Genomic DNA, 23,588 nt, shown 5'->3' with positions numbered 1-23,588 from the left:
GCCATCCGGGCGCGCCGGGCAGCTCGGCTGCGCGTGCGTCGCGACTGCGGGCGGAGTCGTGAGGGGGCGGGGAGGGCAGGTGACTACGCGTGCGCGGTGGCGGGGGGAGGGGGCGCGCGTCACCTGCGGCAGCTGTCACTGTCCGCGCCGGTACGTGCGCGCGCGGCGCTGAGGGCGCCTGAGGGCGAGGGGCCGGGGCCGGGGCCGGGCCGCTCCGCTCCGCTCCGCCGGGGCAGGGCTGGGCCGGGCCGGGCCGGGCCGGGCCGGGCCGCCGCCGGTCCCGAGGGGAGGCGGAGCCCTGGGCTGCTCTGGCCGAGCGGCAGCGGCTAACCCTGCTCTGCGCGGTCGCGGTTTTTCAGCGCGGCGCGGTCCGGCCGGCCCCCTCCTCCCGCCCGCGCTTTGACACCTTCGGGGCGTCGAAACGGTGAGGCCGGAGCGCGGTGGTGAGGCGGGAACCTTTGCAGGATCTTGGTCTGCGGGATGGTCACGAGAAGGCTGAAGCTGAGTGGTTTGCTTTGGGATTATTTTTTTTCTCCGTGTAAAAGCTCTGAGAAAAGTCAAATGGAAGTTGTCCTGGGTTAGCAATTTTGAAATGTTTAAGCTATCAGTCTTGACCTACCTTGAGGTCTTTGACAGCTCCAAGCAGCCTCTGTGTTGTTTGGTTGCTGAATTTCAACTGTATTTTATATTGTTGCAGACTTTGTGTCTGTACTGGTAACAAGGCCCAGTTTTCACTAGAACTGTTGTCATCAGTAATAGTTGTTAAAATTGTGGGTGATTCCTAATAATACACAGGTGCTCTCAACATCAAAGTGAGGGGTCAAGGTGTATTGTCAATATTTCTTTGGAGGCATGGGTGTAAGCTCTGCTTCAAAACCCCCTCCACCTTTTTGGCATGGGATTTATATCTAAAGTTGAATGGTTTGGCATTCTAACTAGACTGCTAAACTGTACTAGCCATAAAGTCTTAATTCGAGCTGTTCTTACCATAAGGTTTTGCTAATTGAACAAAGAATTATTTCAAAGAAACAGGTTGCATTCAATGGCTGCAAGCTTCTGTGTACATGTACTTTATGTGGGTACAAAATTGGATTACACTGAAGTGGGTTGAACTGAATAGCTGAATAAAGGAATTCCCTGCAAATTTTTTCACCTGATTGACTAAGTTGTTTTCAAACAATACCTATGGCCTAGATTCATAAAGCAATCCAGATGTTACATACAGCAGCTGTATACATACCATGTGACTGCACCTCAAAGTGAATCTGTAATGCATCTAGACATGGCAGGCAGACCGCTATACTGGGCATGGTTTGTACTCCCTTTGCTCACAAATAACTTGAAGTTATTCTTACATTCAAGAAATAAAATAGCTAAAATGCTGTCTCTAGTTTTTTTGTAAACTTGAATATAACTTTCTTACATCTGGAAGTTTAACACTAAGATCTCTTTCTGGCCCTGTAGTGATGAATAAATGCAAACAGAGCTGGAGTACATTACTATTGCAGTATAGCTTTATAATGATACTGAACATTACAGCTACTATTCACAGATAGTTATTTACAAAAAAAACAATTAGGAAAAACTTGTATTCCATCTACACAGGATGATTCCCTTATACTTTACAGGATTGAGAAAAAAATGTACAGTATGATATGCCCATCTTTCCTCATATCTGTGCCTTATAATTACAGCACATACATGACAGCATTGGGTGCAAACTCATGACACTTAACTGTCTTCAAGCTCATCTCTCCACACAGAAGTGAGCAAATGCAAAGATTTAAATTATTAGAAGTGCTTTGACTTTGTAACGTATGCTCATAGTTTGGTAAAGAAAGTAAGAGTGTAAAAGATTGAGGAACACAGAGCACTGGGGTTGTTTAGTCTTAACAAGAGGAGACTGGGAGGGGGAATCTTACTGCTCTCTACAGCTACCTAAAAGGAGGTTGTAGGCAGGTGGAGGTCAGTGTCTTTTCCCAGATGTCTAGTGACAGGACAAGAGGAAACTGCTTCAAGTTGTGCCAGGGGAGGTTTAGACTGGATATTAGGAAAAAAAAAATCACTGAAAGGGTGGTGAAGCATTGGACCAGGCTGCCCAGGGAGGTGGTGGAATCACCATCCCTGCAGGTATGTAAAAAACACATAATGTGGTGCTTAGGGACATGGGGACATGGTTTGGTGATTGACTTGGCAGTCCTGGGTTAACAGTTGGACTTGATGATCTCAGAGGTCTTTTCCAACCTAAATGGTTCTATGATTCTATAGTCTAGAGCAAGGAGCATCTGCAAGTAAAGAGTCTTCAGTTTTATGGTTTGCTCTGACAAAACTCGAGCTTCTCTGGCATTTTTTTAAGTTTGTGACCTATATCTCTGTAGTCATTTGATATAATGCACTCTGATGGAGAACAGCAGGGTCTTTAAAGGATGGTTGTAACAACTGTAAACATGGATTAATCATGAGCAGGTCTTTGGAAGATGTTGCAGTTCCCACTGGTTGCCTTCTACTGCAATTCCAGGCCACCTTCTGCTCTTCACAGTGATAAAAGGCCATTGGACTGGAGAAAAGACACTGAACAATTGAAGGATTTGGAAACTTAGTTTATAGTGAATTCCTTTAATTGTTCTGTTTAGTCTGTCTTGGTTAATGTGGGAAACACTTTCTCATTAAAATTTTTTTCACTGGTAAAAGTATTTTAATAAACATTGCAAAGCAAATGCTGGGGTGCTAGCAGCTAGATTGAACCTTTAAAATGTAGTTATTAGAACCATTTTGGTTATGTGTTGCAGTGTCAGGAGAAAGAAGAACTTGCAGCTTAGTCAACCATCTCTCTGTATTTCATACTGTAGCAACCAAAATAATTTTTAAAAATGGTGATTTTATATATATATTGCAAAAGCATGTTTTTATTTTGTATATATTATTTTTTTAGAGTTGATGAGCAAGCAATGGGTTGGATTTTTAAATCTAAAATTTTATTAATTTCATAAATGGAAGTTCAGTATTGCTTTTCTTCAAGCATTTTTAGTCATTAAGAATGAAAAATTAATAGTAACAAAGTGCTGCTTCTTTGCCTACCTAAAATGAGAAATGACTCTATAGGGATTTTCTGTGTAAATTTATGTTTAGTCCCTGGGCCCCCCCTCCAGTTTTACGGAGATTTTGAAAGTCCTTCCCACTTTGTTGAGAGCTGCTTGCTTAATCTTTGCTGGAGATCCAACTTTCCTATGGATTTTTTTTGAGGTTATAGTGTCTTCATGATGTATTTTCTCTCTGTCTCACTTTACACAATCTACACTCAATACAATTCCATTGTAGGAGCTCTTCACAAATCGTGTGCTTGGTTTGCCGCCCCTTCAGAAGAGAACTGGATGCAGCTCTTCCAGCCTGCCTTGCTCTTGCACAAGTCTGTGAGTTTTCTGTGTATTTAAGTGGGTGTTGCATTTGTTTTATTCAGAAGGAAAGTATAAGAAATCAAAGGTATCTTGGGAGGTGGGACATGCATATTTTTAACGTTTTGATTACAAGAAGGTTAATCTTCCTTATTTGTTAATGTGTACTTAAAATAAGTCTACTAGAGGAAAAACTAATTGGTTTTGAATGTGTAGTGTTAGGCTTGGGTGTCTTCATTGGGGATGTAGACTGTTTGAAGTTAGATTTGTCAGTGGAAGTGAGCTGGAACTATGCAGGAGAGGAAAATGAGTCTTACTCTGAAAAATACCTCCTTGGCTCTCATGAAGTCATAACTGGATTTATGTTTGAATTTTTGTTCTGAATTTCATAAATTTTAGGTTTTTTTCCTAGATGTTTGCTGAAGGACTAATTACTGTTTTTTTCTCTTTGAAGCAGTTGGGTGGATTGCCAAGTTGGCTTGGGTAAAAAACCCAAACAAAACAACACAGCAGAAGATGTTTCATGTTGTTCAATATCGGCCTTTAAGGCTTTTAACCCGAAACAGTCTTTCTGGCATGTGTTTAAAACTGATGCTTTCAAGACCTGTTGCATTTGCACAGATATGGAAGTCATGGTTCTCAAGCCATTCTCTTGTTGGAAACAAAAATATTATCCTGATGGGACTTCCGGGTGCTGGGAAAACAACGACTGGGAGAATAGTAGGTCAGAAGCTAGACTGCCCTGTCATAGACATAGATGACGATGTCCTTGAAACAACCTGGAATATGAGTGTGTCGGAAAAACTGCAGGATGTTGGTAATGAGCAATTTTTAGAGGAGGAAGGAAAAGTCCTGTTGACATTTTCAGCATCTGGAAGTGTCATTTCCCTTACTGGGTCCAATCCAATGCATGCTGCTGGCATGCAGCATATGAAAAAAAATGGGATAGTTGTGTATCTGGATGTGCCCACAGCAGTCATTATGAGCAGGCTGAAATCGATGAAAGTGGATCGCATTGTGGGCCAGTCTCCTGGTATTTCTCTCAAGGACATACTTCAGTTTAGGAAGCAGTTCTACAAAAAGTGGTATGACATCCGTGTTCTTTGTGGAGGGGATATTGCAGCAGAGATTGTAGCAGAAAAAGTACTTGATGCCGTGAAGAGATACCAAAACTCGGAACTGGAAACTTTCATTTCAACTAGATCTAGTAGGTCTGGAAGAAGTATGGAAAAAGACTCTCATAATTATTTCAGTGATGTTGTTATTCAGGGCTTAGCCCCTGACGGAGGACTCTTTGTTCCTGAGAGAGGACTTCCCAAATTCACTGCTGGAGAATGGCAAGGCCTAATAGAAGCAACTTACATTGAAAGAGCCCAGGTGATACTAGAAAGATGCATACATCCTGCTGATGTTCCTGCTTCTAAGCTGGCAGAAATTATTGGAACTGCTTATGGAGAAAACTTTACTTGTTCTAAAATTGCTCCAGTTAGACATCTGGCAGGCAATCAGTTTCTCCTTGAGTTATTTCATGGCCCAACAGCATCATTTAAAGATTTTGCATTACAGATGGTGCCACATATATTTGCATACTGCATTCCCAGAAGCTGCAATTACTTGGTTCTGGTAGCTACTTCTGGTGACACAGGGAGTGCTGTCCTAGATGGCTTTAGTCGCCTCCATGACACTGACAAACAGAGAATTGCTGTGATGAATTTTTTTCCTGAGGATGGAGTAAGCCCAATTCAAAAATCACAGATGATTGGCTGTCAGAAAGAAAATGCTTGGTCAATAGGTGTCAAATCTGATTTTGATTTTTGCCAGACAGCTATAAAGCAAATCTTTACTAATTCTGATTATACTGGCTTTCTTACGGTAGAATATGGAACAGCTTTAGCTGCAGCAAACTCCATAAACTGGGCACGACTGCTTCCTCAGATAGTTTATCATGCTTCTGCATACCTTGATCTTGTTCATCAGGGTATTATTCCTTTTGGAAGCCCTGTAGATGTTTGCATTCCTACAGGAAACTTTGGCAACATACTAGCGGCTTTGTATGCTAAAATGATGGGAATTCCTATTAGAAAATGTATTTGTGCTTCCAATGAAAACAATGTTTTGACTGACTTCATAAGAACAGGTGTTTATGATTTGAGGGGAAGAAAATTAATTCCCACATTTTCACCAGCAGTAGATATTTTGAAGTCCTCCAATCTCGAGCGATACTTGCACCTGATTGCTAATGAGGATGGACAACTGGTGACACAATTATATAACCAGCTGGAAAATAAGGGCCACTTCCAGCTACGGAAAGATCTACTTGAAAAGCTTCAGCGAGACTTGGTGGCTGGGTGGTGCTCTGAGGAGGACTGTCTGGCTGCCATTCACTCTGTATACAGTACTACAGGATATATTTTGGATACACACACAGCTGTTGCTAAAGTAGTTGCAGATCGATTACAAGATAGAACTTGTCCAATTATTATTTCATCTACGGCTCATTATTCTAAGTTTGCACCTGCTATCTTGAGGGCCTTGAGGATTGCAGAAATAAACCAGAATCCCTTAAGTCAGCTTTACTTGCTGAGTTCTTACAGCCCTCTGCCTCCAGTCCACTGGGGCCTGTTAGAGACCTTGAAAAAGAAGGGAAGTGAGGAACACCAGGTCTGTGCTGCCGATATGAGTATGCTAATGTCCTGTATAGAAACCTTAATTCAGAATCGATTTATGAAAGTTTTCTGAGCAACTGATCAGATGTCCACTGTGTCAATTGTGATACGTTCTTAACAAGCTGCATGTTTTAATAAAGCCATGATTCATCTGGCCTGTGTCCAGTCCACAGCATAACGTCTGCAGTTTTATACTCGGTTGTCAAGTTTTCAACAGTATTTGTAAGTAACACATGTGAGATTTCTAGTAGTGGTGAAAGGTTGTGAATTGAGAATTTATAAAAGACTGGAATACTTTTTTGCGGGTCATATGTAGCAGAGACACCAGTACTGCCGGCTTTCTTTGGCAGTGCTGTCTCCTTCACAAGCCTGAAGCGTTCTCCACGGAAGGAGGAAGATAATGAAGTCTGACCGACCTTTCTGAAACTAACAGCTCTGGTTTTGTTGCAAGAATGATGTGATCATTTGGTCAGTGGGTGATTAGTTAAACTTGAACTCACTTCACTTAGGACACTGAAACATGATAAGGTACTGTAATGATGTTCGTATATTACTAATGAGGGTTGATTTCACTACAAAGATTGAAGTATACTTGTATTGTTAATCCTTGAACCATCCAATTTGGTAGTATGTTATCGTCTATGTTAAACATATCGTATATGTATTGTGAGGCCAGCATTTATGTAAAAAAATCTGGTAATTTTGGTTTTTACACTTTTTCTCCCAGATATTTTCCTGTATAAAATAGAATCCTTTGTTTAATATTTTTAATATTTTTTCAGATGTGACTCTTCCTCCGGTGTGTTCTAGTCTCTTTCCTGGATCTTTTCTATTGGAACTTTCAACTTTAGAATCCTTTTTTAATGCTATAGAAGAATTTGCTAGTAGTAGCAGCAGTCTCCTTAAATAAGAACCAGACTTCACCATTTATTTACATTTATTTCTTGTATTCTAAGTTTTTAGAATGTAAGTTTTATCTTTGAGGTCATACAGCTTTCTTGTTCTAATAACTTGTGTTTTCATATTTTTCTTAAATCTTCTTGACATTCTATTCTATTCATACTTCGCTTGACTTAGTGTAAGAAAGAAGCTTCCCAAAGTACTTGGCATCCCATCAAGGAAAGCGAAGGATGAATTCCAGTGTGTGGAAAATGTGATAGCATCAGAGGTATTAATTGTGTAACCTAAAATAAATCTACGTTAGCAATCTGGTTTTGCTAATGACAGGCTCCTTACTGGGTTTTAGCATTAAAAAAAGAATAGAGCAGTTTGTCCTAGGAGATCGTGTGGTTATGGACAAACATATTCTGCTAACTGTAGATGGTATTTGGCAAGGACGTAAAATATAACTACATTTCATGCTAAGAGAAATGGTAAAATGATGTATTGGCAAGTTTTGAATGGCATGCAGTTAGAGGTAAAGAGCTAAGAGTCATCAGGTGTGAGGACATACAACTATGGGAGGTTGTGTTTCCCACCAAGATTCAAATAGGGAAGGTGTTGGCAAGAGAGATGGTAATTGATAACATTTTTTGCCTCTTTGAGAAGCGACATCTAGATACCAGGACTCATTTGGGGCTTTGAACTGTTGCCATATCTGCCAGCTTCCTTTGTGTGTCTGCTTGTACTTTTTGCCACATTAGGGTTAAGAATATGTCATCTAGCAAACTGTTTTAAAGACTTGTCATTTCTTCCAGTGTAAGATAAAAAGACCCAAGCATGATGTGCATTTGCCACAGTGAATACATTATGCAATAAAATTTAATGTAGGTGGTAGTAAAGGTGTGACACAGTAACTTTCTAGATTCCGCCATTCTTGGATGCCTTTTTAGGACCTTTCTAGTTCTTTTCTGTGCTAGGTCCTTGTTCACTATTTCTGCAGTAACTTTGGAAAATAATTTTTTATTTTCACAGAATCACAGAACAGCCCAGGTTGGAAGGGACCTGAAAACATCCTCTGGCCCAATCTTTCATGGGAAAGGGAGCCTAGATGAGATGAGCTAGCACCCTGCCCAGTCACATCTTAAAAACTTCCAGCGATGGGGACTCTTATCACATCCCTGGGGAGGTTGTTCCAGTGATGGAGTGTTCTCGTTGTGAAAAATTTCTTCTTTATATCAAGATGAAACTTCTCCTGGTGCAACTGATAGCTGTTTTCTCTTGTCATCTCTGTGTGGCTACTTGTGCAGAGAGCACCTCCATCCTCTAGAAGCCACCATTTAAGTACTGGAAAATTGTGATGAGGTGCCATTTTGTTCTGCAGGGTGATAAGGCCCGGAGTCTCATTCAGGTTCTCCTCATAGGGCAGAGGAATTTTAATCTTTTTCCAGACACAGCATGAGAAAGACCATAAATACGGAATTAAAAAAATAATCAGAGTTCTGTAAGGACAATATAGCATACTGCCAAAAAAGCAGCATTGCTTGTGTGGGTGATAAGTGCACATCCACCATGTATTTCTGTATGTTTCAGACTGATTCTTACAGTAGTTCCACGTGGAAAAAAAATAATGCTTTCTCTGGGTGTGCTCAGTACAAAACCTAAATTCTATATCTTTAAAGTAACCAAGCCGAAACAAAACCCCCAAACAAACCAGACTGCCTGAGTTACTGGAACAGGAGGTGATTTCAGCATAAGATCTCTGTGGAAATCCTGCAGTACCTGGTTCCATGGGGCTCAATGCCATTACATGTCATAGGGCCATTTGTTGTGCACTGCTATGATACTTTCCAGAAATGTCCACAAAGAAGAGCTTGTTTTCATAGAAGGTACCTAAAAGAGAAAAGCTGAGATTCTAAACAAGATTAGTCTAAAAGCCAACATTCTGCCTTGAGTTAGCTCATTATTAGATAAAACAGAACTAAACCAAGGATTTATTTTGGCATGACTCAAACAATCAATATTTCAAAGTTCATGGCAGTAACTCAAGCTTGGCTTGAAGGGGAAAGTATTAGTAAAATTTCTAGTTGCTATTTACATAGCACATGAGCCATTGTAACAGCTGATGAATAAGGAAATGAGCAATTACAGGCTTTAAATGTGGAATTAAGGTGTATAAAGGCAGGGGTTAAAGAGCACATAGGGTATTAGTACATTTCTTAGAGTGTCTAAAGGCTTTTACAATACAGTATTTACTAGTTTTTAAAAATCATAAGTTAATTTTTTGACTTCTTATAACTTCATTGAACTATTTTTGTGCACCACATTTGCTTGTGGATTCTGGTAACGGGCACCTTAAAACACTGCAGTAGTGTTGCGATCCTGGATGTACACAGTATCTGTGGTCTGGTGCTGATGCTGTGTTGTGGTAGCTGTAATGTACAGTCTTCTGGTTTGCCTTGTCCTGCAGGGCCTGGAGGAATGCAAGAGAAAAAGTTTCCTAGTTTCCAACATACTCAGTATAGCTGGCTGCAGGAGCGTAGGATAGTGAGGGAAGCAATCCTGCTTTCTCAGCCCAGCTTTTCTGAACGTCAGTCAGCAAAATACTGTGGTTCAATATTCTGTTACTGTTACTGTACTTTTTTTCACTACTGTCAGTGTTATGAAAGGTTCAAAAGACATTACTGAATAAGAGTGGACACAAGTGCCATTTTTTTTGTCTTTTGCAGACATCAGGCACGCTGTTGTCATGCAATGTTTTATATTAACTTCTTAAGGTAAAAGTGATAGGCTAGTGATACACAAAAGCAAATCAGCATGGTGATGGTTAGCAGGATTCTTTAAGCGTTTTAGGCTTGGTGTATATGCAGTTTGCCCCTATTTGTCTAAAGATAGGATGTTGCAATCTAAATCAACATAAGCCAGGTCTGCAGAGAGTGTGAACATGCATATATACACATTTCTACTAGCTTTGTTGACCTAGAGTAATAGCATAGCTTTAGTTAAGCTTTTATTCTTCTGTATAGGTAAATCTTTGCTGAACACTGATATTACATGAAAAACCTTAAGGACAAAAATAACAAATGTAAGGACAAATGTAATGTCTATGTTTACACTTTTTATTATAAGACTGTATGAAAAATACTTTGTTTTGCTTACAGTTGCTCATTACTTGCCTTTAGTCAGAGTCCTGCTTCTCAAGGTGACAGTGGTTTGAGTTAAAGGCTGAATAGAGCAGATAAGGATAACTTCAGAAGATAATTTTGTTTTCTCAGTATCTTACAATTTAGAAAGAATTGCAATTTATGTTTTTGAGGTGATGGAATATTTTAGCAGTAACAACTCTAAAGGGAAGGTTCTTCTTTTTCAAGAGGTCAACTCTGTTCTTCAAGCACATCAAGAACACACATTGTTATCAAGTATATCATGTTTGGCGTGCCTGAAGTATGTATTAGTCACTTGTATCCACTGTATTCTCTTTAAATAAATACTGCAGGATCCACTCTGTAGCACTTTATTTGCAAGTATGTTCATAATATCAGTGTGATATTAAGAAAATCTACTAAAAGAAGTGGTTTCAGAATTTTATATTCTTAAATCTTGAAAGACTTGTTCAGTCCTGTGTAACTTGGAAGTTAGGTGCATAGTAAAAAATCTAGTAATTCCCTTTGTTGAGATTGACATATTAGTGAGATAATTTGTATTATCCTGGGAGGAAAGTGCCTTACAAAAAAGGAAACCCACATCAAAAATAGCAAATGGCTAAACATTCTGTTTATATTGCACCACAGACTTGTTTGGTGCTGCAGGGGAAGTCTGTGTATTGTGAGGAATTAATACAGAAATCTGACAGTTTAATCTTTCTTGTTCATGCTTAGTTCAGTGGAGGAATGAGCTGATTGTTAACAGTTGTGGAGCAGCTTTGGTTCACTTGGAATATGACTTCAGGATCACAGGCTTAAAAATTACTTGAATGGTTGAAGCAGCAATAAGAAAGGAGTAAGTAATTTCAGTGAATTAACGTGAACAAGCAGTTAATTCTGAATATATATTAGCAGCTTGAGGAGGATTTAAATGTTACTGTGTTTTTTCACAGTATCATAAATATGCTCAGCATGCTTATCAGAACTGGGAAGCTGTTGCTTCAAAAGTTTTTCAGAATGAAACATTCTAAAAGACACAACCTTGGTCTTGCTCTCCAACTTAAGTAAAACTTTTGAAGGGCTCTCGGCATGGAGGTAGTTGTAAACTGTTTGTGCCTTTTACCTGAGAAGACTATTCCTTGGTAACTGTTTAAGATGGTCTCTGGCTACTTTGTTGACAGCAGAGGAAATAAAATGTTTAACAGGAAAATTGTTCAGCAGAATTAAGAAAACACCTGATTTACTTGCTTAAGTACAATTTCTTAGAAAATTTAACCAAGCAGAGAAGTCACAGTGTTTTTCCTGTGCAAGATGATGGGGACGCATTTTTAAATAAAACCTCCACAAAATCAGTTACATAGAACAGGAATAATTGCTCTAGCATTTTATTTAGGTATTTCATTACTGGTATTTGAATACCCTTAGATTTTCAAATATTTTATCTTAAATACGTTATTGCTATAGAAACATGCAGTGTATCACCCCTAGCTTTAAAATTCATCATGACACTAATTGAGTCAAAACCTGAAAGATCTCAGAATGTAAATCCTGGAGGGACAGCTGTGACTGGACAGATTTGTTACGTGAGCTCACACAGGATTTGGCTCTTAACCATGGGTTTGTTAAGAACAGAGAAGGGAATAAAATAATGACTGCTCAAATCTATGGATGGTACAAAGCTTAAGGACCCACTTATTCTGTTTAAGATTAATGACTTAGTTGGGAGCTATAAGCAATCTTCATTTTACTGTAGCCTAAAGCAGACCTGTGTTTTGAGGAGCAGAGGTCTGAGGACCTCTACTTTACCAAGTAGAACAATTTGCTGTAGGAAATGCTGGCTTTGAACAGTGTCTGGAGAAGATGTACATGCTCATCTGAGTATGGATATTCAGCATGCCCGAGAACATGGCCAAAAGGACCAGTGAGATCCTCAGGTTTAGAAACGGGAAGCAAGGGAAGCAATATTGCTGTCTATATTTGACTTAGGTGTAATCTTTTGTAAGTATGCTATGTCCAGCTCCAGCAGTCACAATTTCCAGTAGCGCTGGAAAACTGGACAGAAAAGACTAATCAGGGTAATAAAAGGATTAAAAAGAAGCAGTGGCGTGAGAGTCTCAATAAGCAGAATATATTTTGTTTAATGAGAATTAGCCTAGAAGAATCATATTTGGAGCAAAAATTTGATAATAAAATAATGTTGTTCCATCTAGCAGAGAAAGAGTGATCCAGCGATTTTAGGCAGAAGCTGGACATGTTACAAGAAGCAATAAAGGCACGTAACAGAATGGTAAAGGTTTCTCTAGTCTGGACCTGTTAGATGGTTTCCTGAAGAGATGTGATTTGATAGAAAGAGGACTAATTCGGGCAAGTCAGATTCATGTTACACAGGAGGTCAAACTAAATAATCAAGGCAGTGCAGTTTGGCTGCCCCAGGAATAACTGCATACTAAGGCAAGTATGAGCAGTGTTTCACAGAGAAGTTTGAGTGCTAGAGCTTGTGAACTCATTTCAGTCTGCTGTAGTGTTACCAGTACACAGAACAAGTTGTGCACTAAGTAGGCTACTGGATATGGTTAGCCTTGGTTTTTTCTGTCTCTAGAGAATTGCGAATGGACTACTAATGCACACCGTGACTTCACTCATGGCTATTAGGATATGGCTCATCAGTTTTAAATTTCATTCTACAATATGTGTTGTGATGGTTTGGGCGATAGTATATACTTTCATTATGAAAATGAGATGAACATACACAGGAGGAAAGTGCCTATGCAAATGTGAGCTTTATTCAATGTAGCTAATTATTGTTTATTTTCCCAAGCTTTTAAAAGTTAGAGATCTTTTAAGGTTTATTAGATGCTTTTGGACCCCTTTTTTCCATTCTTGTTTACCTGGCATTTCTGTCTGCTTTCATGAGCAAGTTGCGATCCAGTGGCCATTTTCAATTAATTTTCAGCTCATAATAACATCTATATAAGACAAATAGAAAAATCCAATGTTTCCTTTTTATAGTTAGACTCGACCTTTTATATACCAACCAAAGATGCTCTGTAAAGCTTAGAGAAGGTAAAGTGTGCTTATAGGGTTCTGCTCTAGAAAGGTATCTGGAGAAAAAATGTATTTCCTATACATTTCAGACTAATTCACTAAATTATACCTAAATAGAGTAGGCATTTAGTGGACTATTTTACTAAGTACATGTGGCAGTCTGGTTCTATTTAAAATGCTAATAAATGCATCTCATCTCATAATGAAACTACTGGTCCCTGCATAATTAATTAGCATTGTATACAGATGAGGACAGGAAAGCCATATTGACAGTCATTTCTATACAGAATGGTTAATAAAAGAATACTGCACAGTTCCAAAAGGTCATACATGAATAGCTCATTTCTGCAAAAACGTTATTCTGCAAGTAAAAATTTAGTTAAAATTACCTAGAATCGTCGTTGTATGCAGCTTTTAACCACAAGATGGCATTCCTAACAGAAGTTTGCTAGACTTGGTAATTTCTTGCCGTTTTTGAAGGGCTCTAAATGAAAGGCTGTCATAAGCATTTATGATGTTATATGAGCTTTTTATATTTTCATTTTTATGAAATGTAAGTGACAGAAATTTCGGTAAGAAACCTTAATGATAATTAGGTTTATAATCATTGGTACGTGGAGTACCCAGAAATATGTGGTGGTTCCTGGTCGGTGAAACACCACATTAATTCATGGTGTTATATGCTGCTAGAGACTTTTCAACTGTAAATCTTGTGTTAATTTTGCTTTAGTATAAAATCTAAAATAAACCACAGTTATTTAAAATTTAAATCAAGAGCACAAATAATACAATGGTTCTATACGCAAAACCCAAGTGTTTGGGGTTTTGAATGCGATACAGCATGTGGGGGTTTTAGTGAGTTTTGGAATAAAGAAGAGCAGATAACGGCATTCGCAGCAAAAAGCAGTATAAATAATATGTCTTGCTCTGCAGGGGCAAATTTTTCATAGATTAATGTAAAAATGACCAAGATACATATTTTCAAATGCCTGTCATCCAGGTTGCTCACAGAGCCCACAGGCAGCCCTGCTTTATTTCAGGCTTTGTATCTTTTCCAGTTTCTTGTAATCTTTGCATGCTACATTCAAATACATTGTTATTCTTTCTCCTTAAATACAAGCATGAAGGGAGCATGGTCCAACCTACTAAACTAATTCAAGTGCACTGGATTTTATGTAACAGAGACATGTATATCATACTTGCTTTTTTCCCCCCATGGTTAAGGCACAGGTCTTACTTTGCTTATTTTTGCTGACTCTCTAAGATCAGACCTGAGCTAAGTAATGATTTATATTTCCATTCTAGCTAGTTGCACTAGTTGCATTTTGGTTTGGAAAAAAAGACATTACCATAAGTTTATGCTCAAACTGGAATCCAATGTAAATTGTGGAATTGTTTTCAAATCTATTTCAAGTCAACAGAAAGGATTATGATAACTAATGTTCTTTTGTTTTGTTGTTTTGTGGTAGCAAAACTTCATGGCATCTTTTCTAGTGCATGTGTACATTTCCTGCTAATCCTTTTGCTCCATGTGCCACCTCCCGCTGATGCCTCAGCCTTCTGGTTTTGGTTCCTGTCATTTGACACAGCTGAGAGGACAGAGTAGTGGCTGCATCCGCTGCTGACACTAATGACAATCTTTGCTGAGTGAGCAGGTAGTACTTTGACATTAAGCAGATGTTCTTTTTCCTACTGTGCTGTTATACCTCCATCATTTCTCAAAGGTGGCTATCCAAAACAATATATGAATTTTTGTTTGCTGAAAACAATTGTCAGTCAAAAACCACTTTCAGAATAATCAGGTTGGTAGAATCTACCTGCTGGTTGAATCTGGCACCAGGAGTGCAGAGGCAAACCTTCTGAGTTAATAGTACCTTGTGTTGACTATCAGTAGAATTTGAAGGCTTGAACATCTACTTGCTGCAAATTTTAAAGAAATTTGTTGAAGTGGAGATGACTGTTTCAAGGATGTGGAAATGGCAGTACAAAGAAAGTTACTCACAATAATTATGAAATGTGAATGGGGAAGTAAATGATTTGTTGCTGTTACCTTTCAAGTTAAATTGCATACTGAGTTTTCTTTGTAGTAATTAGACATAGCACTAAGTAAGTAGATGTGGACAGGATTCCATTGAGAAGAACAAGAAGCCTTCCCACAGAGGAGGTTTAAAAAAATGAAAACAAAATGTGGTGAGGAAAGAAACACTCTGCTCTCAAGGGCTGATGGCTGGCATGTGGAGAGGGCTTATTGTGAAGGATAGTTTGTAAGTAGAAACATAGACAGCTAGACAAGTGAAACAGGTTAGTCAAGGCAGAGGCAGGGTTCAGGGTTCCCCAACATGCCATGATGAGTAGGGTGTGATAGACATCACCAGTAGAAACCAGTGGTCTCAGCCATTGCAGATATTGCTTCTGGGACATCTCATGATGTCAAATCAGACGGATATGTACTCCAGCATCCAGAAACAGGGGAAATGAATGTCACTGAATTTGTCCTTTTGCCTCAGGGTCTCTCAGCCACTGTAAGTTCATATAAACAAGCACTTGCAGGTAACACTGTCAGAAAAAATGGCCATACCGACTGCTGACATGACACTTCATGACAAATCTGCAAATTTCTTTGCTAGTACAAAGCACATCAGGGGCTAATTTGATGCAATTTATTGCTTGCAAGAGGTGGATTATAAATGTTTGGAATTGCATTTTATGTAACTGCTACTGTATAAGCATAGCTATGGGCAAGTGTGAACTGGGAAAGGGAAATGTGATACTGGGAACTGTAACCATGAGTATTATCACTTCCCATATGTAACAAACATGCCTAGGGCAAGCAAGTACAATTACTGGCAGAAGCTGTGTTTGTTCATGCAAGTGATTTTATTGTTCTAAATGATTTATCACTCTGGATTATATTTTTTGATGAAACATTTTTCTGGAATACTTGTATTCCAAAGACAATTAGTTGGTTTACCTTCAACAGATGACCAAGGTTTGCCTACTGGAAAGAAGTTAGATTTATAAAGCACTTCCATGAGGTTTTTAAATAGGTGGGATACAAAGGGTCATTATGCAAGACAGGGATTTTCTTCCCAAATTTAGTAGCAATCTCTTTCACTCTCTCCCTTTCATTTCCTCAGTCTCAGAAATCTAGAAATACGCATTATAGCAAATTATCAGATACTTTAATATACTTCCAAATTGTATAATTTTACTTTATCTGTGGTCAAAACAATACACCAGATTCTCTGAATTTATGTTGGGTGCTGAAAATGCACTGGTGATTACTGGAAACAGAAAAACAGTCCTCACTTCCTTTACAAAAAGCAAAAAGACGTTACATTTTCAAACTGTTAAAATTAGCATTTAAGTCCAGATTCCAGGAAGTGTACAGCAGTTGAATTGCCAACATCTCTGTTCCTTGTGCTCCTGGGTCACTGATGGCAAAGCTCTTACTTTCTTGCTCATTCATATCACTGTGAAAAAGTGGTAGGTGTAAGTACCGGTCCTTTCCTACTCAAAGGCATCTGAATATCAAACAGACATAGCTAGCCTCTGTGTTACTTTTGCCTGACACTAGAGTTGCTTTACTAAAGAGAAGTCCAACCTAATACACAGTCAGTCCCTTTTCAAAATGCAGAGTGGCGTAACTGAGCCAGAAGATACCAAGTACAAAGTGAACTTTCCAGTGCTGTATAGTCAGTATAAAAGGTAGATGAAAACTATTTCACAAACTACTAAGATCTCTGTAGCACCCAATATCCAAATTGTTACTCATTTCCGCAAGGCACAGCTGACAGCTGGTGGGGGAAATGAAGAAATATAAAGTTTGTTTTTTTTTTTTTAATCCATCCAAAATAAGATTTGCCTTCTGTGATCACTTAGCTCACTCTTGTTCTAAGTCTGTGGGGTGAAGAGTGGGTCTGCCACCTCCCACAGTGGTGGCTGTTCGGTCAGTTCAGGGGCAGAAGAAGTATCATCTCTAGCGAAGAGATTTTGTTCCTTATATTAATTCTGTGATCTGCTTCATAAATCATATTACATATAAATGGAACAGCTTAAAGGTGCAGCTGAGAAGCTGACAAGTTGCTGTGCCATATGGCTACTGTGGCTGTGTGGATAAGGACCACAAAGGCAAAAATTGGTCTCTTTAACCTCTGATGTCCCTTGACTTTCCCCCAATGAGTTTCTGTCACTTTAATTTAAGAAGTTTTTTGATCAGCTTATGAAAGCAATTTTGTTACGCAGTTGTCTCAAATTCCCCAGAAACAACTACACAGTCCTGTGTTCCTAAATTGCGCTCTGTATGTGCTGTATTTCCTTTGCCTTTCCTTTTTTTCTTTTGTTTTAACAGCTGCAATAGGTGTTATTAGTGATGATGTCGTTCGTAGATCTGTTTTTACAGGGTAGACAGAAGAAACAAGCCACATTTGGAGTGTCATTGAGACCACCTTGGTAATTTTTTTTGGTTTGCAAAGCAGATGTCTGTGTAATGCACTCAAATTCTTCACCATCACCTGTTATCATGAAGTCATTTTAGCATAACAATATTTTAAAATCTTCTAATCCTTTTCAGAGGAGAATTTCAAATCAGTCTTTGTACAGTAAATTTAACTCTATATTACAACTCAAAATACTGGAATCATAAAATTAAAAAAAATAATCTTTTAGTAAGCATTTTGTGGTCAATGTAGTTAAGTTCCTTTCAGGCTGATGCTTGGACTGCAAGTCAAGAGTTTTATTTCCCTTCTGGAATCAGGTACCATTTGAAATGTTCATACTTAAGGTCTGTGAACTGTGTTGTCATTAACTCTACTTCTGACAACTGTCAGACAGCAGGATTTTACAAATTGCCATGAATTCTGCAGGGGAGAAAAAGTGTAGGTGTGCTACAATTTTCAATGGAGAGGAATGGGGTGGGGGGGGTGGGGGTTGGGGGGTGGGGAGTGTTTCCTGCCTTCCTCCTCCCCAGATTCACAAATGAATGACACAAAAATGAAGAGCTATTCTTAAAAGCAGACTTCAATATGTAGAAAGTAAAAAGGGGAGAAACAGCGGGAAAAATCAGATCCAGTGAATAGTCAGAAACTGGACACAATTCTGCTGAGTGCCTGTGAATTAATGCCCAAGATTGGAATTCTGACCCCTTAAACAATTCTTTTAAACGTGGCTGTGACTAAAACAGGCCACCTCTAGCCTTAAAATCTTACTATAAAAGTAGAGCTGTGGTTTTCTTGACAGATTTCTTTAAATTCCTGCTGCAGTGAGGCTAGATACCAGGGAAACAACTTTTTTGGAGCTTCAGGGGGTAGTTCTACTTTTGTCTGGCAATATTTGAGCTAAAGGAAGAAGAAAGCATTTAAAATTTTAAAATCTCAAAAATTGTGTTTAACATGGGATGAGCTTAACAGTCTGTTTAACTGAAGCTGTATGACTTCTTCCTGATTATGAAGGTTCCCCGGATATCTTACTCGGTTTACTGTGTGTTTTGAGAGACAGAAAATGTGAGAGTTTATGTATATGCCCATGTATATATGAAGTGTATGCATATCGATTGTATATGTATTTCAGTTTATTGTATGCACAGAATACCATGCTCATAGGATCACTCTGAAAGTCAGCTTGGCTGATGCATCTCAGATCATCTGTGGAAAGAGATGTGCATCCCCGTGGGTACTAGTCTGCCGCCTCAGCAGGTCCAGGTGGGATGTGGCCTGTGCAGTTGTCCCTGCTGTGCAATGTGTGTGAGGTGTGGCAGAGGGACCACACGACCTTCCTGAGCCGCGCAGTCAGGCTCAGGCCCAGGTCTGCAGCTGCCGTTGACCCTTGGCTGGTTTTGTGCAGCATTGTTGCCTGACCTTGGTGCACTGTCACTGTCGCTGAGCTGTGCGAGTATGTAAACTGAAACCGTGCAAGGTAATAGAAGTGAAAACAGGCAGAACTTGAAGTGCTGAGCTGGTTAGAGTGTCTCAGGAACTGGGGACAAAATACTAACACGGATTCTATAGAACCTGGGGGGGAAAGCAGACACTTAGAAGATGGCATCTCTGCAACTGTGCGGACTTACGCTGATTTACTGGAGTATTTTGACATGACTGAAATACTTCCCATAGGAAATACGATGTCTACAATACCAATAAAAAGCAACAGAAACCACCTCATGATTTTCTCTTCTTTCCCCCTCTCCCTTTTCCATGCTTTTTCTGCACCGATCCTTATCTCCTCTTGTCAGGTCCCTCCTGACCTGTCCGAGTGATGCTTCTCTATCAGACTCTGGTCAAAAGTGCCTTTTGATACCCTTAACCACTTTGTTGTCATTTCCCTTGGTGAAATCACTTGAAACATATGACCCTCGAGGCAGACTTGGCATGTGGTACTGTGCTTTCGCTGCTCTTGACCCCAATGTCCACACCAGCATGGTGTGGTGGCCCTGGAGCGCTGCAGGGACCAGCCAGCCCTCCGGCCACCCACACAGGTGCCCAGCTTAGCATCAGGGCTGGAGGAACAAGAACAACATTCCCAGACCTGATGTGGGTATCCAGGGTCGGGGCAGGGACTAAGGGTAAAAGAGACGTTGCACTATTGCTTACGCAAGCACACAGATGAAAATAACTTTGTTTTCCAATCACAGCAGCCACCTGCGCTGCTGGCATAGGTCCCCCCTTGCTGCCACAGCCAAAGCCAGCAGCCGTTTCCAGAAGCACACCACATTTCAGACATGGCAGAAGTAGATGCTCAGCTGCCCTCAGACCCCTCTGATCAAAGAAATAGTCTTAGTTTGGGCGGGTCTAGTAGCTTTTATAGGCTTCATGTTTGGATGTACTATGCATGTAAATAGGTGGCATTCAGATACAGCAAAGCTTTATTGAACTTGTGTTGGTTTTCAGACATGGAAGAAATTTGTGTGCCATCTGGCATGTGCTCTGCAGCTCCTCACACCTGACTGGAGATGCCGTGTCTCCCTGTCTCTGCACATCTTTCATACCAGGTTCATTCCTGCCAGCACTGTGTTTCTTGTTGCCAATCTCTTCATCTCACTTATCAAACCAGGCGATTAAGCAAGCAAAAGGGCATTGGACTAAAATGGAATACCTGGATAATTTAAACTGGACTGCGAGTATACATTGGTTCCATCCATTTTAATTTGGGGTGGGGTGGGATGGGGTGTTTGGGGTTTGGGTTTTTTGGTGTTTTTTTGTTTGTTTGGTTGGTTTTTTAAATGAAGATGCAAACGCAAAGTGGTTGGCAATTTAGCTGCCCCTAACTGATGTCAGTTCTGAGGAGCAGGTTTGAAATGGGATTTACCTCTGATTTTGCTTAGTTTAGTATCCATTTCGGCATATAGTGAAAGTTACATGTGATTCACTAGTTTCAATCAGACCATTATGATGATATATAATAACATTGTGTGGATTTCAGCTGTAACTTCAAATGTATGAACAATACTTGCTATCTGCCAACTGATATTTAAAGAAAAACCTTAAAGGCTGGCAAACAAAAGCATTCAGGGGAATTAGAGATTTGGATTGGTACCTGAAGTAGTTAAGAAATTCCTTCAACATATTCTTAACTAAAGAGAGGAATAAACAAGTGATGGAAAACCAACCAAGAGGCAGGAGCATAAGATGGGAAAGTGATTGTATTGTTAGGAACAAGGTCATAGCTCAATGTAGTGGAATGGTTTGAAGATACTAATGTTATGGTGTACAGGGGGAGTGCAATAGCTTTTTAGAGCATTTGGCAAAATTTCAGATCAGTGCAATGTCTGTGATGCAGGGTAATGGAATAAGTGAAAAGTTGGCTCATTAAGTTGATAATTGGGCAAAAAGCAGGAAAAAAAAGGTAGCTCTAAAAAGGAGCTTTTTTTATCTGGGAAGAAATCAGGCATTCTTGTTGGAAGGCTGTTTATTACAGAGAGAGATATGACCTCAATTTGGCCTATAAACTTTGTTCTCGGATGATTTTCCATCTGCAGCCGTATAACAAAACCCCCATGAATGTTAACTGTAGTGATGACACGTGATGTTGATAAAGAGGTCTCCAAAGCTACAAAGTGTGAACCGGATACTGACAAAAGGCAGGGAAAAGTATCCCTCGAACCTATGTTGCTGACTTTGATTAAATCACACAAGAACCTGGAGAACTGTGACTTTGCACAGCAGAAAGATATGAAGGTGCTCAGCAGGAAAAGCTTCCCAGTCGCACTGTGAGCTCCTGCTCTGGAGCAGGTGCTGCTGCCCAAGCTCCTCTAAGCAAATCAGTCTGTTTGGTGTAAGCTAACCCCAGAAACGCTGTTGCAGAGTGTACAATAACATTTACTTTGGGGCATTTGCTCAACAGGCAAAAGGCACATTTTGGAGAGAGACTTGCAGCAGTCTAGAAACTGGAAAATAAATTATTCTTTTCTGCAGCCCACTCTATTATACCCCACTGTCTTTAGTTGCCTCCCCTGAACTTGGATTCACTAAATTTCCAGCTGCACCCGGGCTTGGAGAGCGTATTATGTAGCACAGGGAGAACAGGTGGTGCTGTGCCGCCCTGTTTGTGCGCAGCCGAGTCCAAGGGATTGGCTTTTGGAGGAGGGGCAGAGATCTGGGGGCATATATGCAATTAATCATCAGTATTTTCAACTGACTGCGAGAAACTGCTACACCTGCTGCTCTGCTTCAGATGGGCTTTGAAATATAGGCAGACTGAAGGATGTATGAGTTTTTCTTTCATGATAACAAAAATAAACACTTTGTTCTGGTATCTGTAAAGTTAAGGCAGTTTCCTACAAGCAATGATAATTCAAGAGCAGTTTCTGCCTTGTGATTGATACATAAATGAGAAGAGTGTTTTTGGAAATGCTGGTTGCTTTTATAATTAAAAAAAATAAAATCACTGCTAATTTTCAGTTTGCCAAGTCTTTTCATACATAATTTCCAACAGAAACACTTTGTGTTATCAGACAGAGGGGAAATATCTCATTGCTGTGAGACAGTCAGCTGTCCCGAGTGTGGAGTCACTACCAGAAATCTGCATCTTGCTCTTGGGAGGGACCTGGGTGCCTTTATACCACAAGAAGTCTGAACAGTGTTCAACTGGGAACCAGGACCCAGAATAATGATGTAAACCAAATGCCTATTGCTTTATACAGCCTGTCCAAGGGGAACAGGAGTGTGTTAGAGGGCTGGCAAGATGCCTAAACCAAAACTGCTGGTATGGATGCCCCGATGGGAAAAAGACCTGACAAACAGTAGCACAGAGGGTGTGTTGGACAATGCAGCTGTGAATGCACTTTCTGTGTTTGCCAGGCACCTTAATAAAAAAATGGGAAAATTCGATCCTAATTCATCAAACGCTTTCACAAATCTTCAGATGCCAAGCCCGACTTCGAGGTCTAGGAGAGGCCACGTGCTGCCTGTAGTGACTGTTGCTGTGGAACTGCCCTCCCCAGAGCATCGCTGACTGCCCTGCTGTGGGGAGTGGGTGGGTATCGTGCCCAGGGTGAGCGCGGGGCTGCGTCCTGCTTCCCAGCACAGCCAGTGCCAGCTGCTCCACCACATCCCGGCCCCCTTTGCCCTTTCCCCTTGCTGTGGTACTGCAGCTGCCTGGTGCCACTGTCCTTCCCTGCAGTGAGTGGTCTTACCTGCAACGCTGAGAGCCCCTGGGCTAATCTGGGTGTTTAGGGAAGGCTATAACAGGTATCTTAACAGTTAATAGATAAGGTAGTAATTTCACAGAATCATAGAGTCATAGAATGGCTTGGGTGGGGAAGGAACCTTAAAGATCATCTAGTTCCAACCCCCCCTGCCATGGCCAGGGACACCTTCAGCAGACCAGGTTGCTCAAAGCCCCATCCAGCCTGGCCTTGGATGCTTCCAGGGACAGGGCATCCACAGCTTCTCTGGGGAACCTGTTCCAGTGCCTCACCACCCACACAGTGAAGAATTTTTTTCTTAATACCTAAGCTAAGTCTATGCTCTTTCAGTTTAAAGCTATTTTATTTTGGAATAAACATTTGGGATACAGTTTCCAAATGGCATTTTAAAATGGGTTGCAAGAACAAGCTGAACTTCCCTTGTGAATAATAAAAATTATAATTCGTCCATTGGAAATAGAATCTGTAATTTCATTGAAACTCATTTGTTTAAGCAGGCTATGAATTATTATTTTCTTGTCCATCACCTGACCATCTGGCTGACTCTGTAACGTTAGCATCTATATCTGTATAATGGGAGTAATATTACTACACATCTTTGAAGAAGACCCTGGAACATCAGAATAAAGGGTTTATTGAAGTGCTGGATTTCACTTTATGATAGCTCTGCAACCTGTTTTATTTCAAGTGAATGACAAAACTGCCACAGAGTTCAGTGGGAGCAAGACTGGATTATTGCAAAATGCAGACTGGGAATTAATTATATATGTATTAATTTTAAAATAATTACCCACAACATTCCTGCTTAACTCTTTCATTATTG

General features: G+C 40.1%; 1 protein-coding gene across 8 annotated transcripts; it reads left to right on the top strand.

Moving 5' to 3' along the window:
- The first annotated feature begins 61 nt into the window (after positions 1-61).
- THNSL1 (threonine synthase like 1) lies at positions 62-23,588 on the top strand. Of its 8 annotated transcripts, none has more exons than XM_080384653.1 (3): positions 105-150; positions 3,319-3,410; positions 3,850-6,223. In XM_080384653.1, exon 3 carries the CDS (start codon positions 3,909-3,911, stop codon positions 6,129-6,131), a length of 2,223 nt encoding a protein of 740 aa, XP_080240779.1. In that variant the 5' UTR covers positions 105-150; positions 3,319-3,410; positions 3,850-3,908; the 3' UTR covers positions 6,132-6,223. The 8 variants fall into 8 exon arrangements, 7 of the variants coding, with proteins under 7 accessions (XP_080240776.1, XP_080240779.1, XP_080240773.1 ...); XR_013927669.1 differs by lacking the exons at positions 105-150; positions 3,850-6,223 and adding exons at positions 173-424; positions 20,010-23,588; XM_080384647.1 differs by lacking the exon at positions 105-150 and adding an exon at positions 206-424.

Source organism: Falco punctatus (assembly GCF_963210335.1).
Source record: "Falco punctatus genome assembly, chromosome: 4".
Lineage (NCBI taxonomy): Eukaryota > Metazoa > Chordata > Aves > Falconiformes > Falconidae > Falco > Falco punctatus.
This window is presented reverse-complemented; position numbering and strand designations above follow the sequence as displayed.

Excerpts from the sequence above, each read along its gene's own strand:
- THNSL1 (XM_080384650.1), top strand. The coding sequence starts at position 3,909 with ATGTTTCATGTTGTTCAATATCGGCCTTTAAGGCTTTTAACCCGAAAC.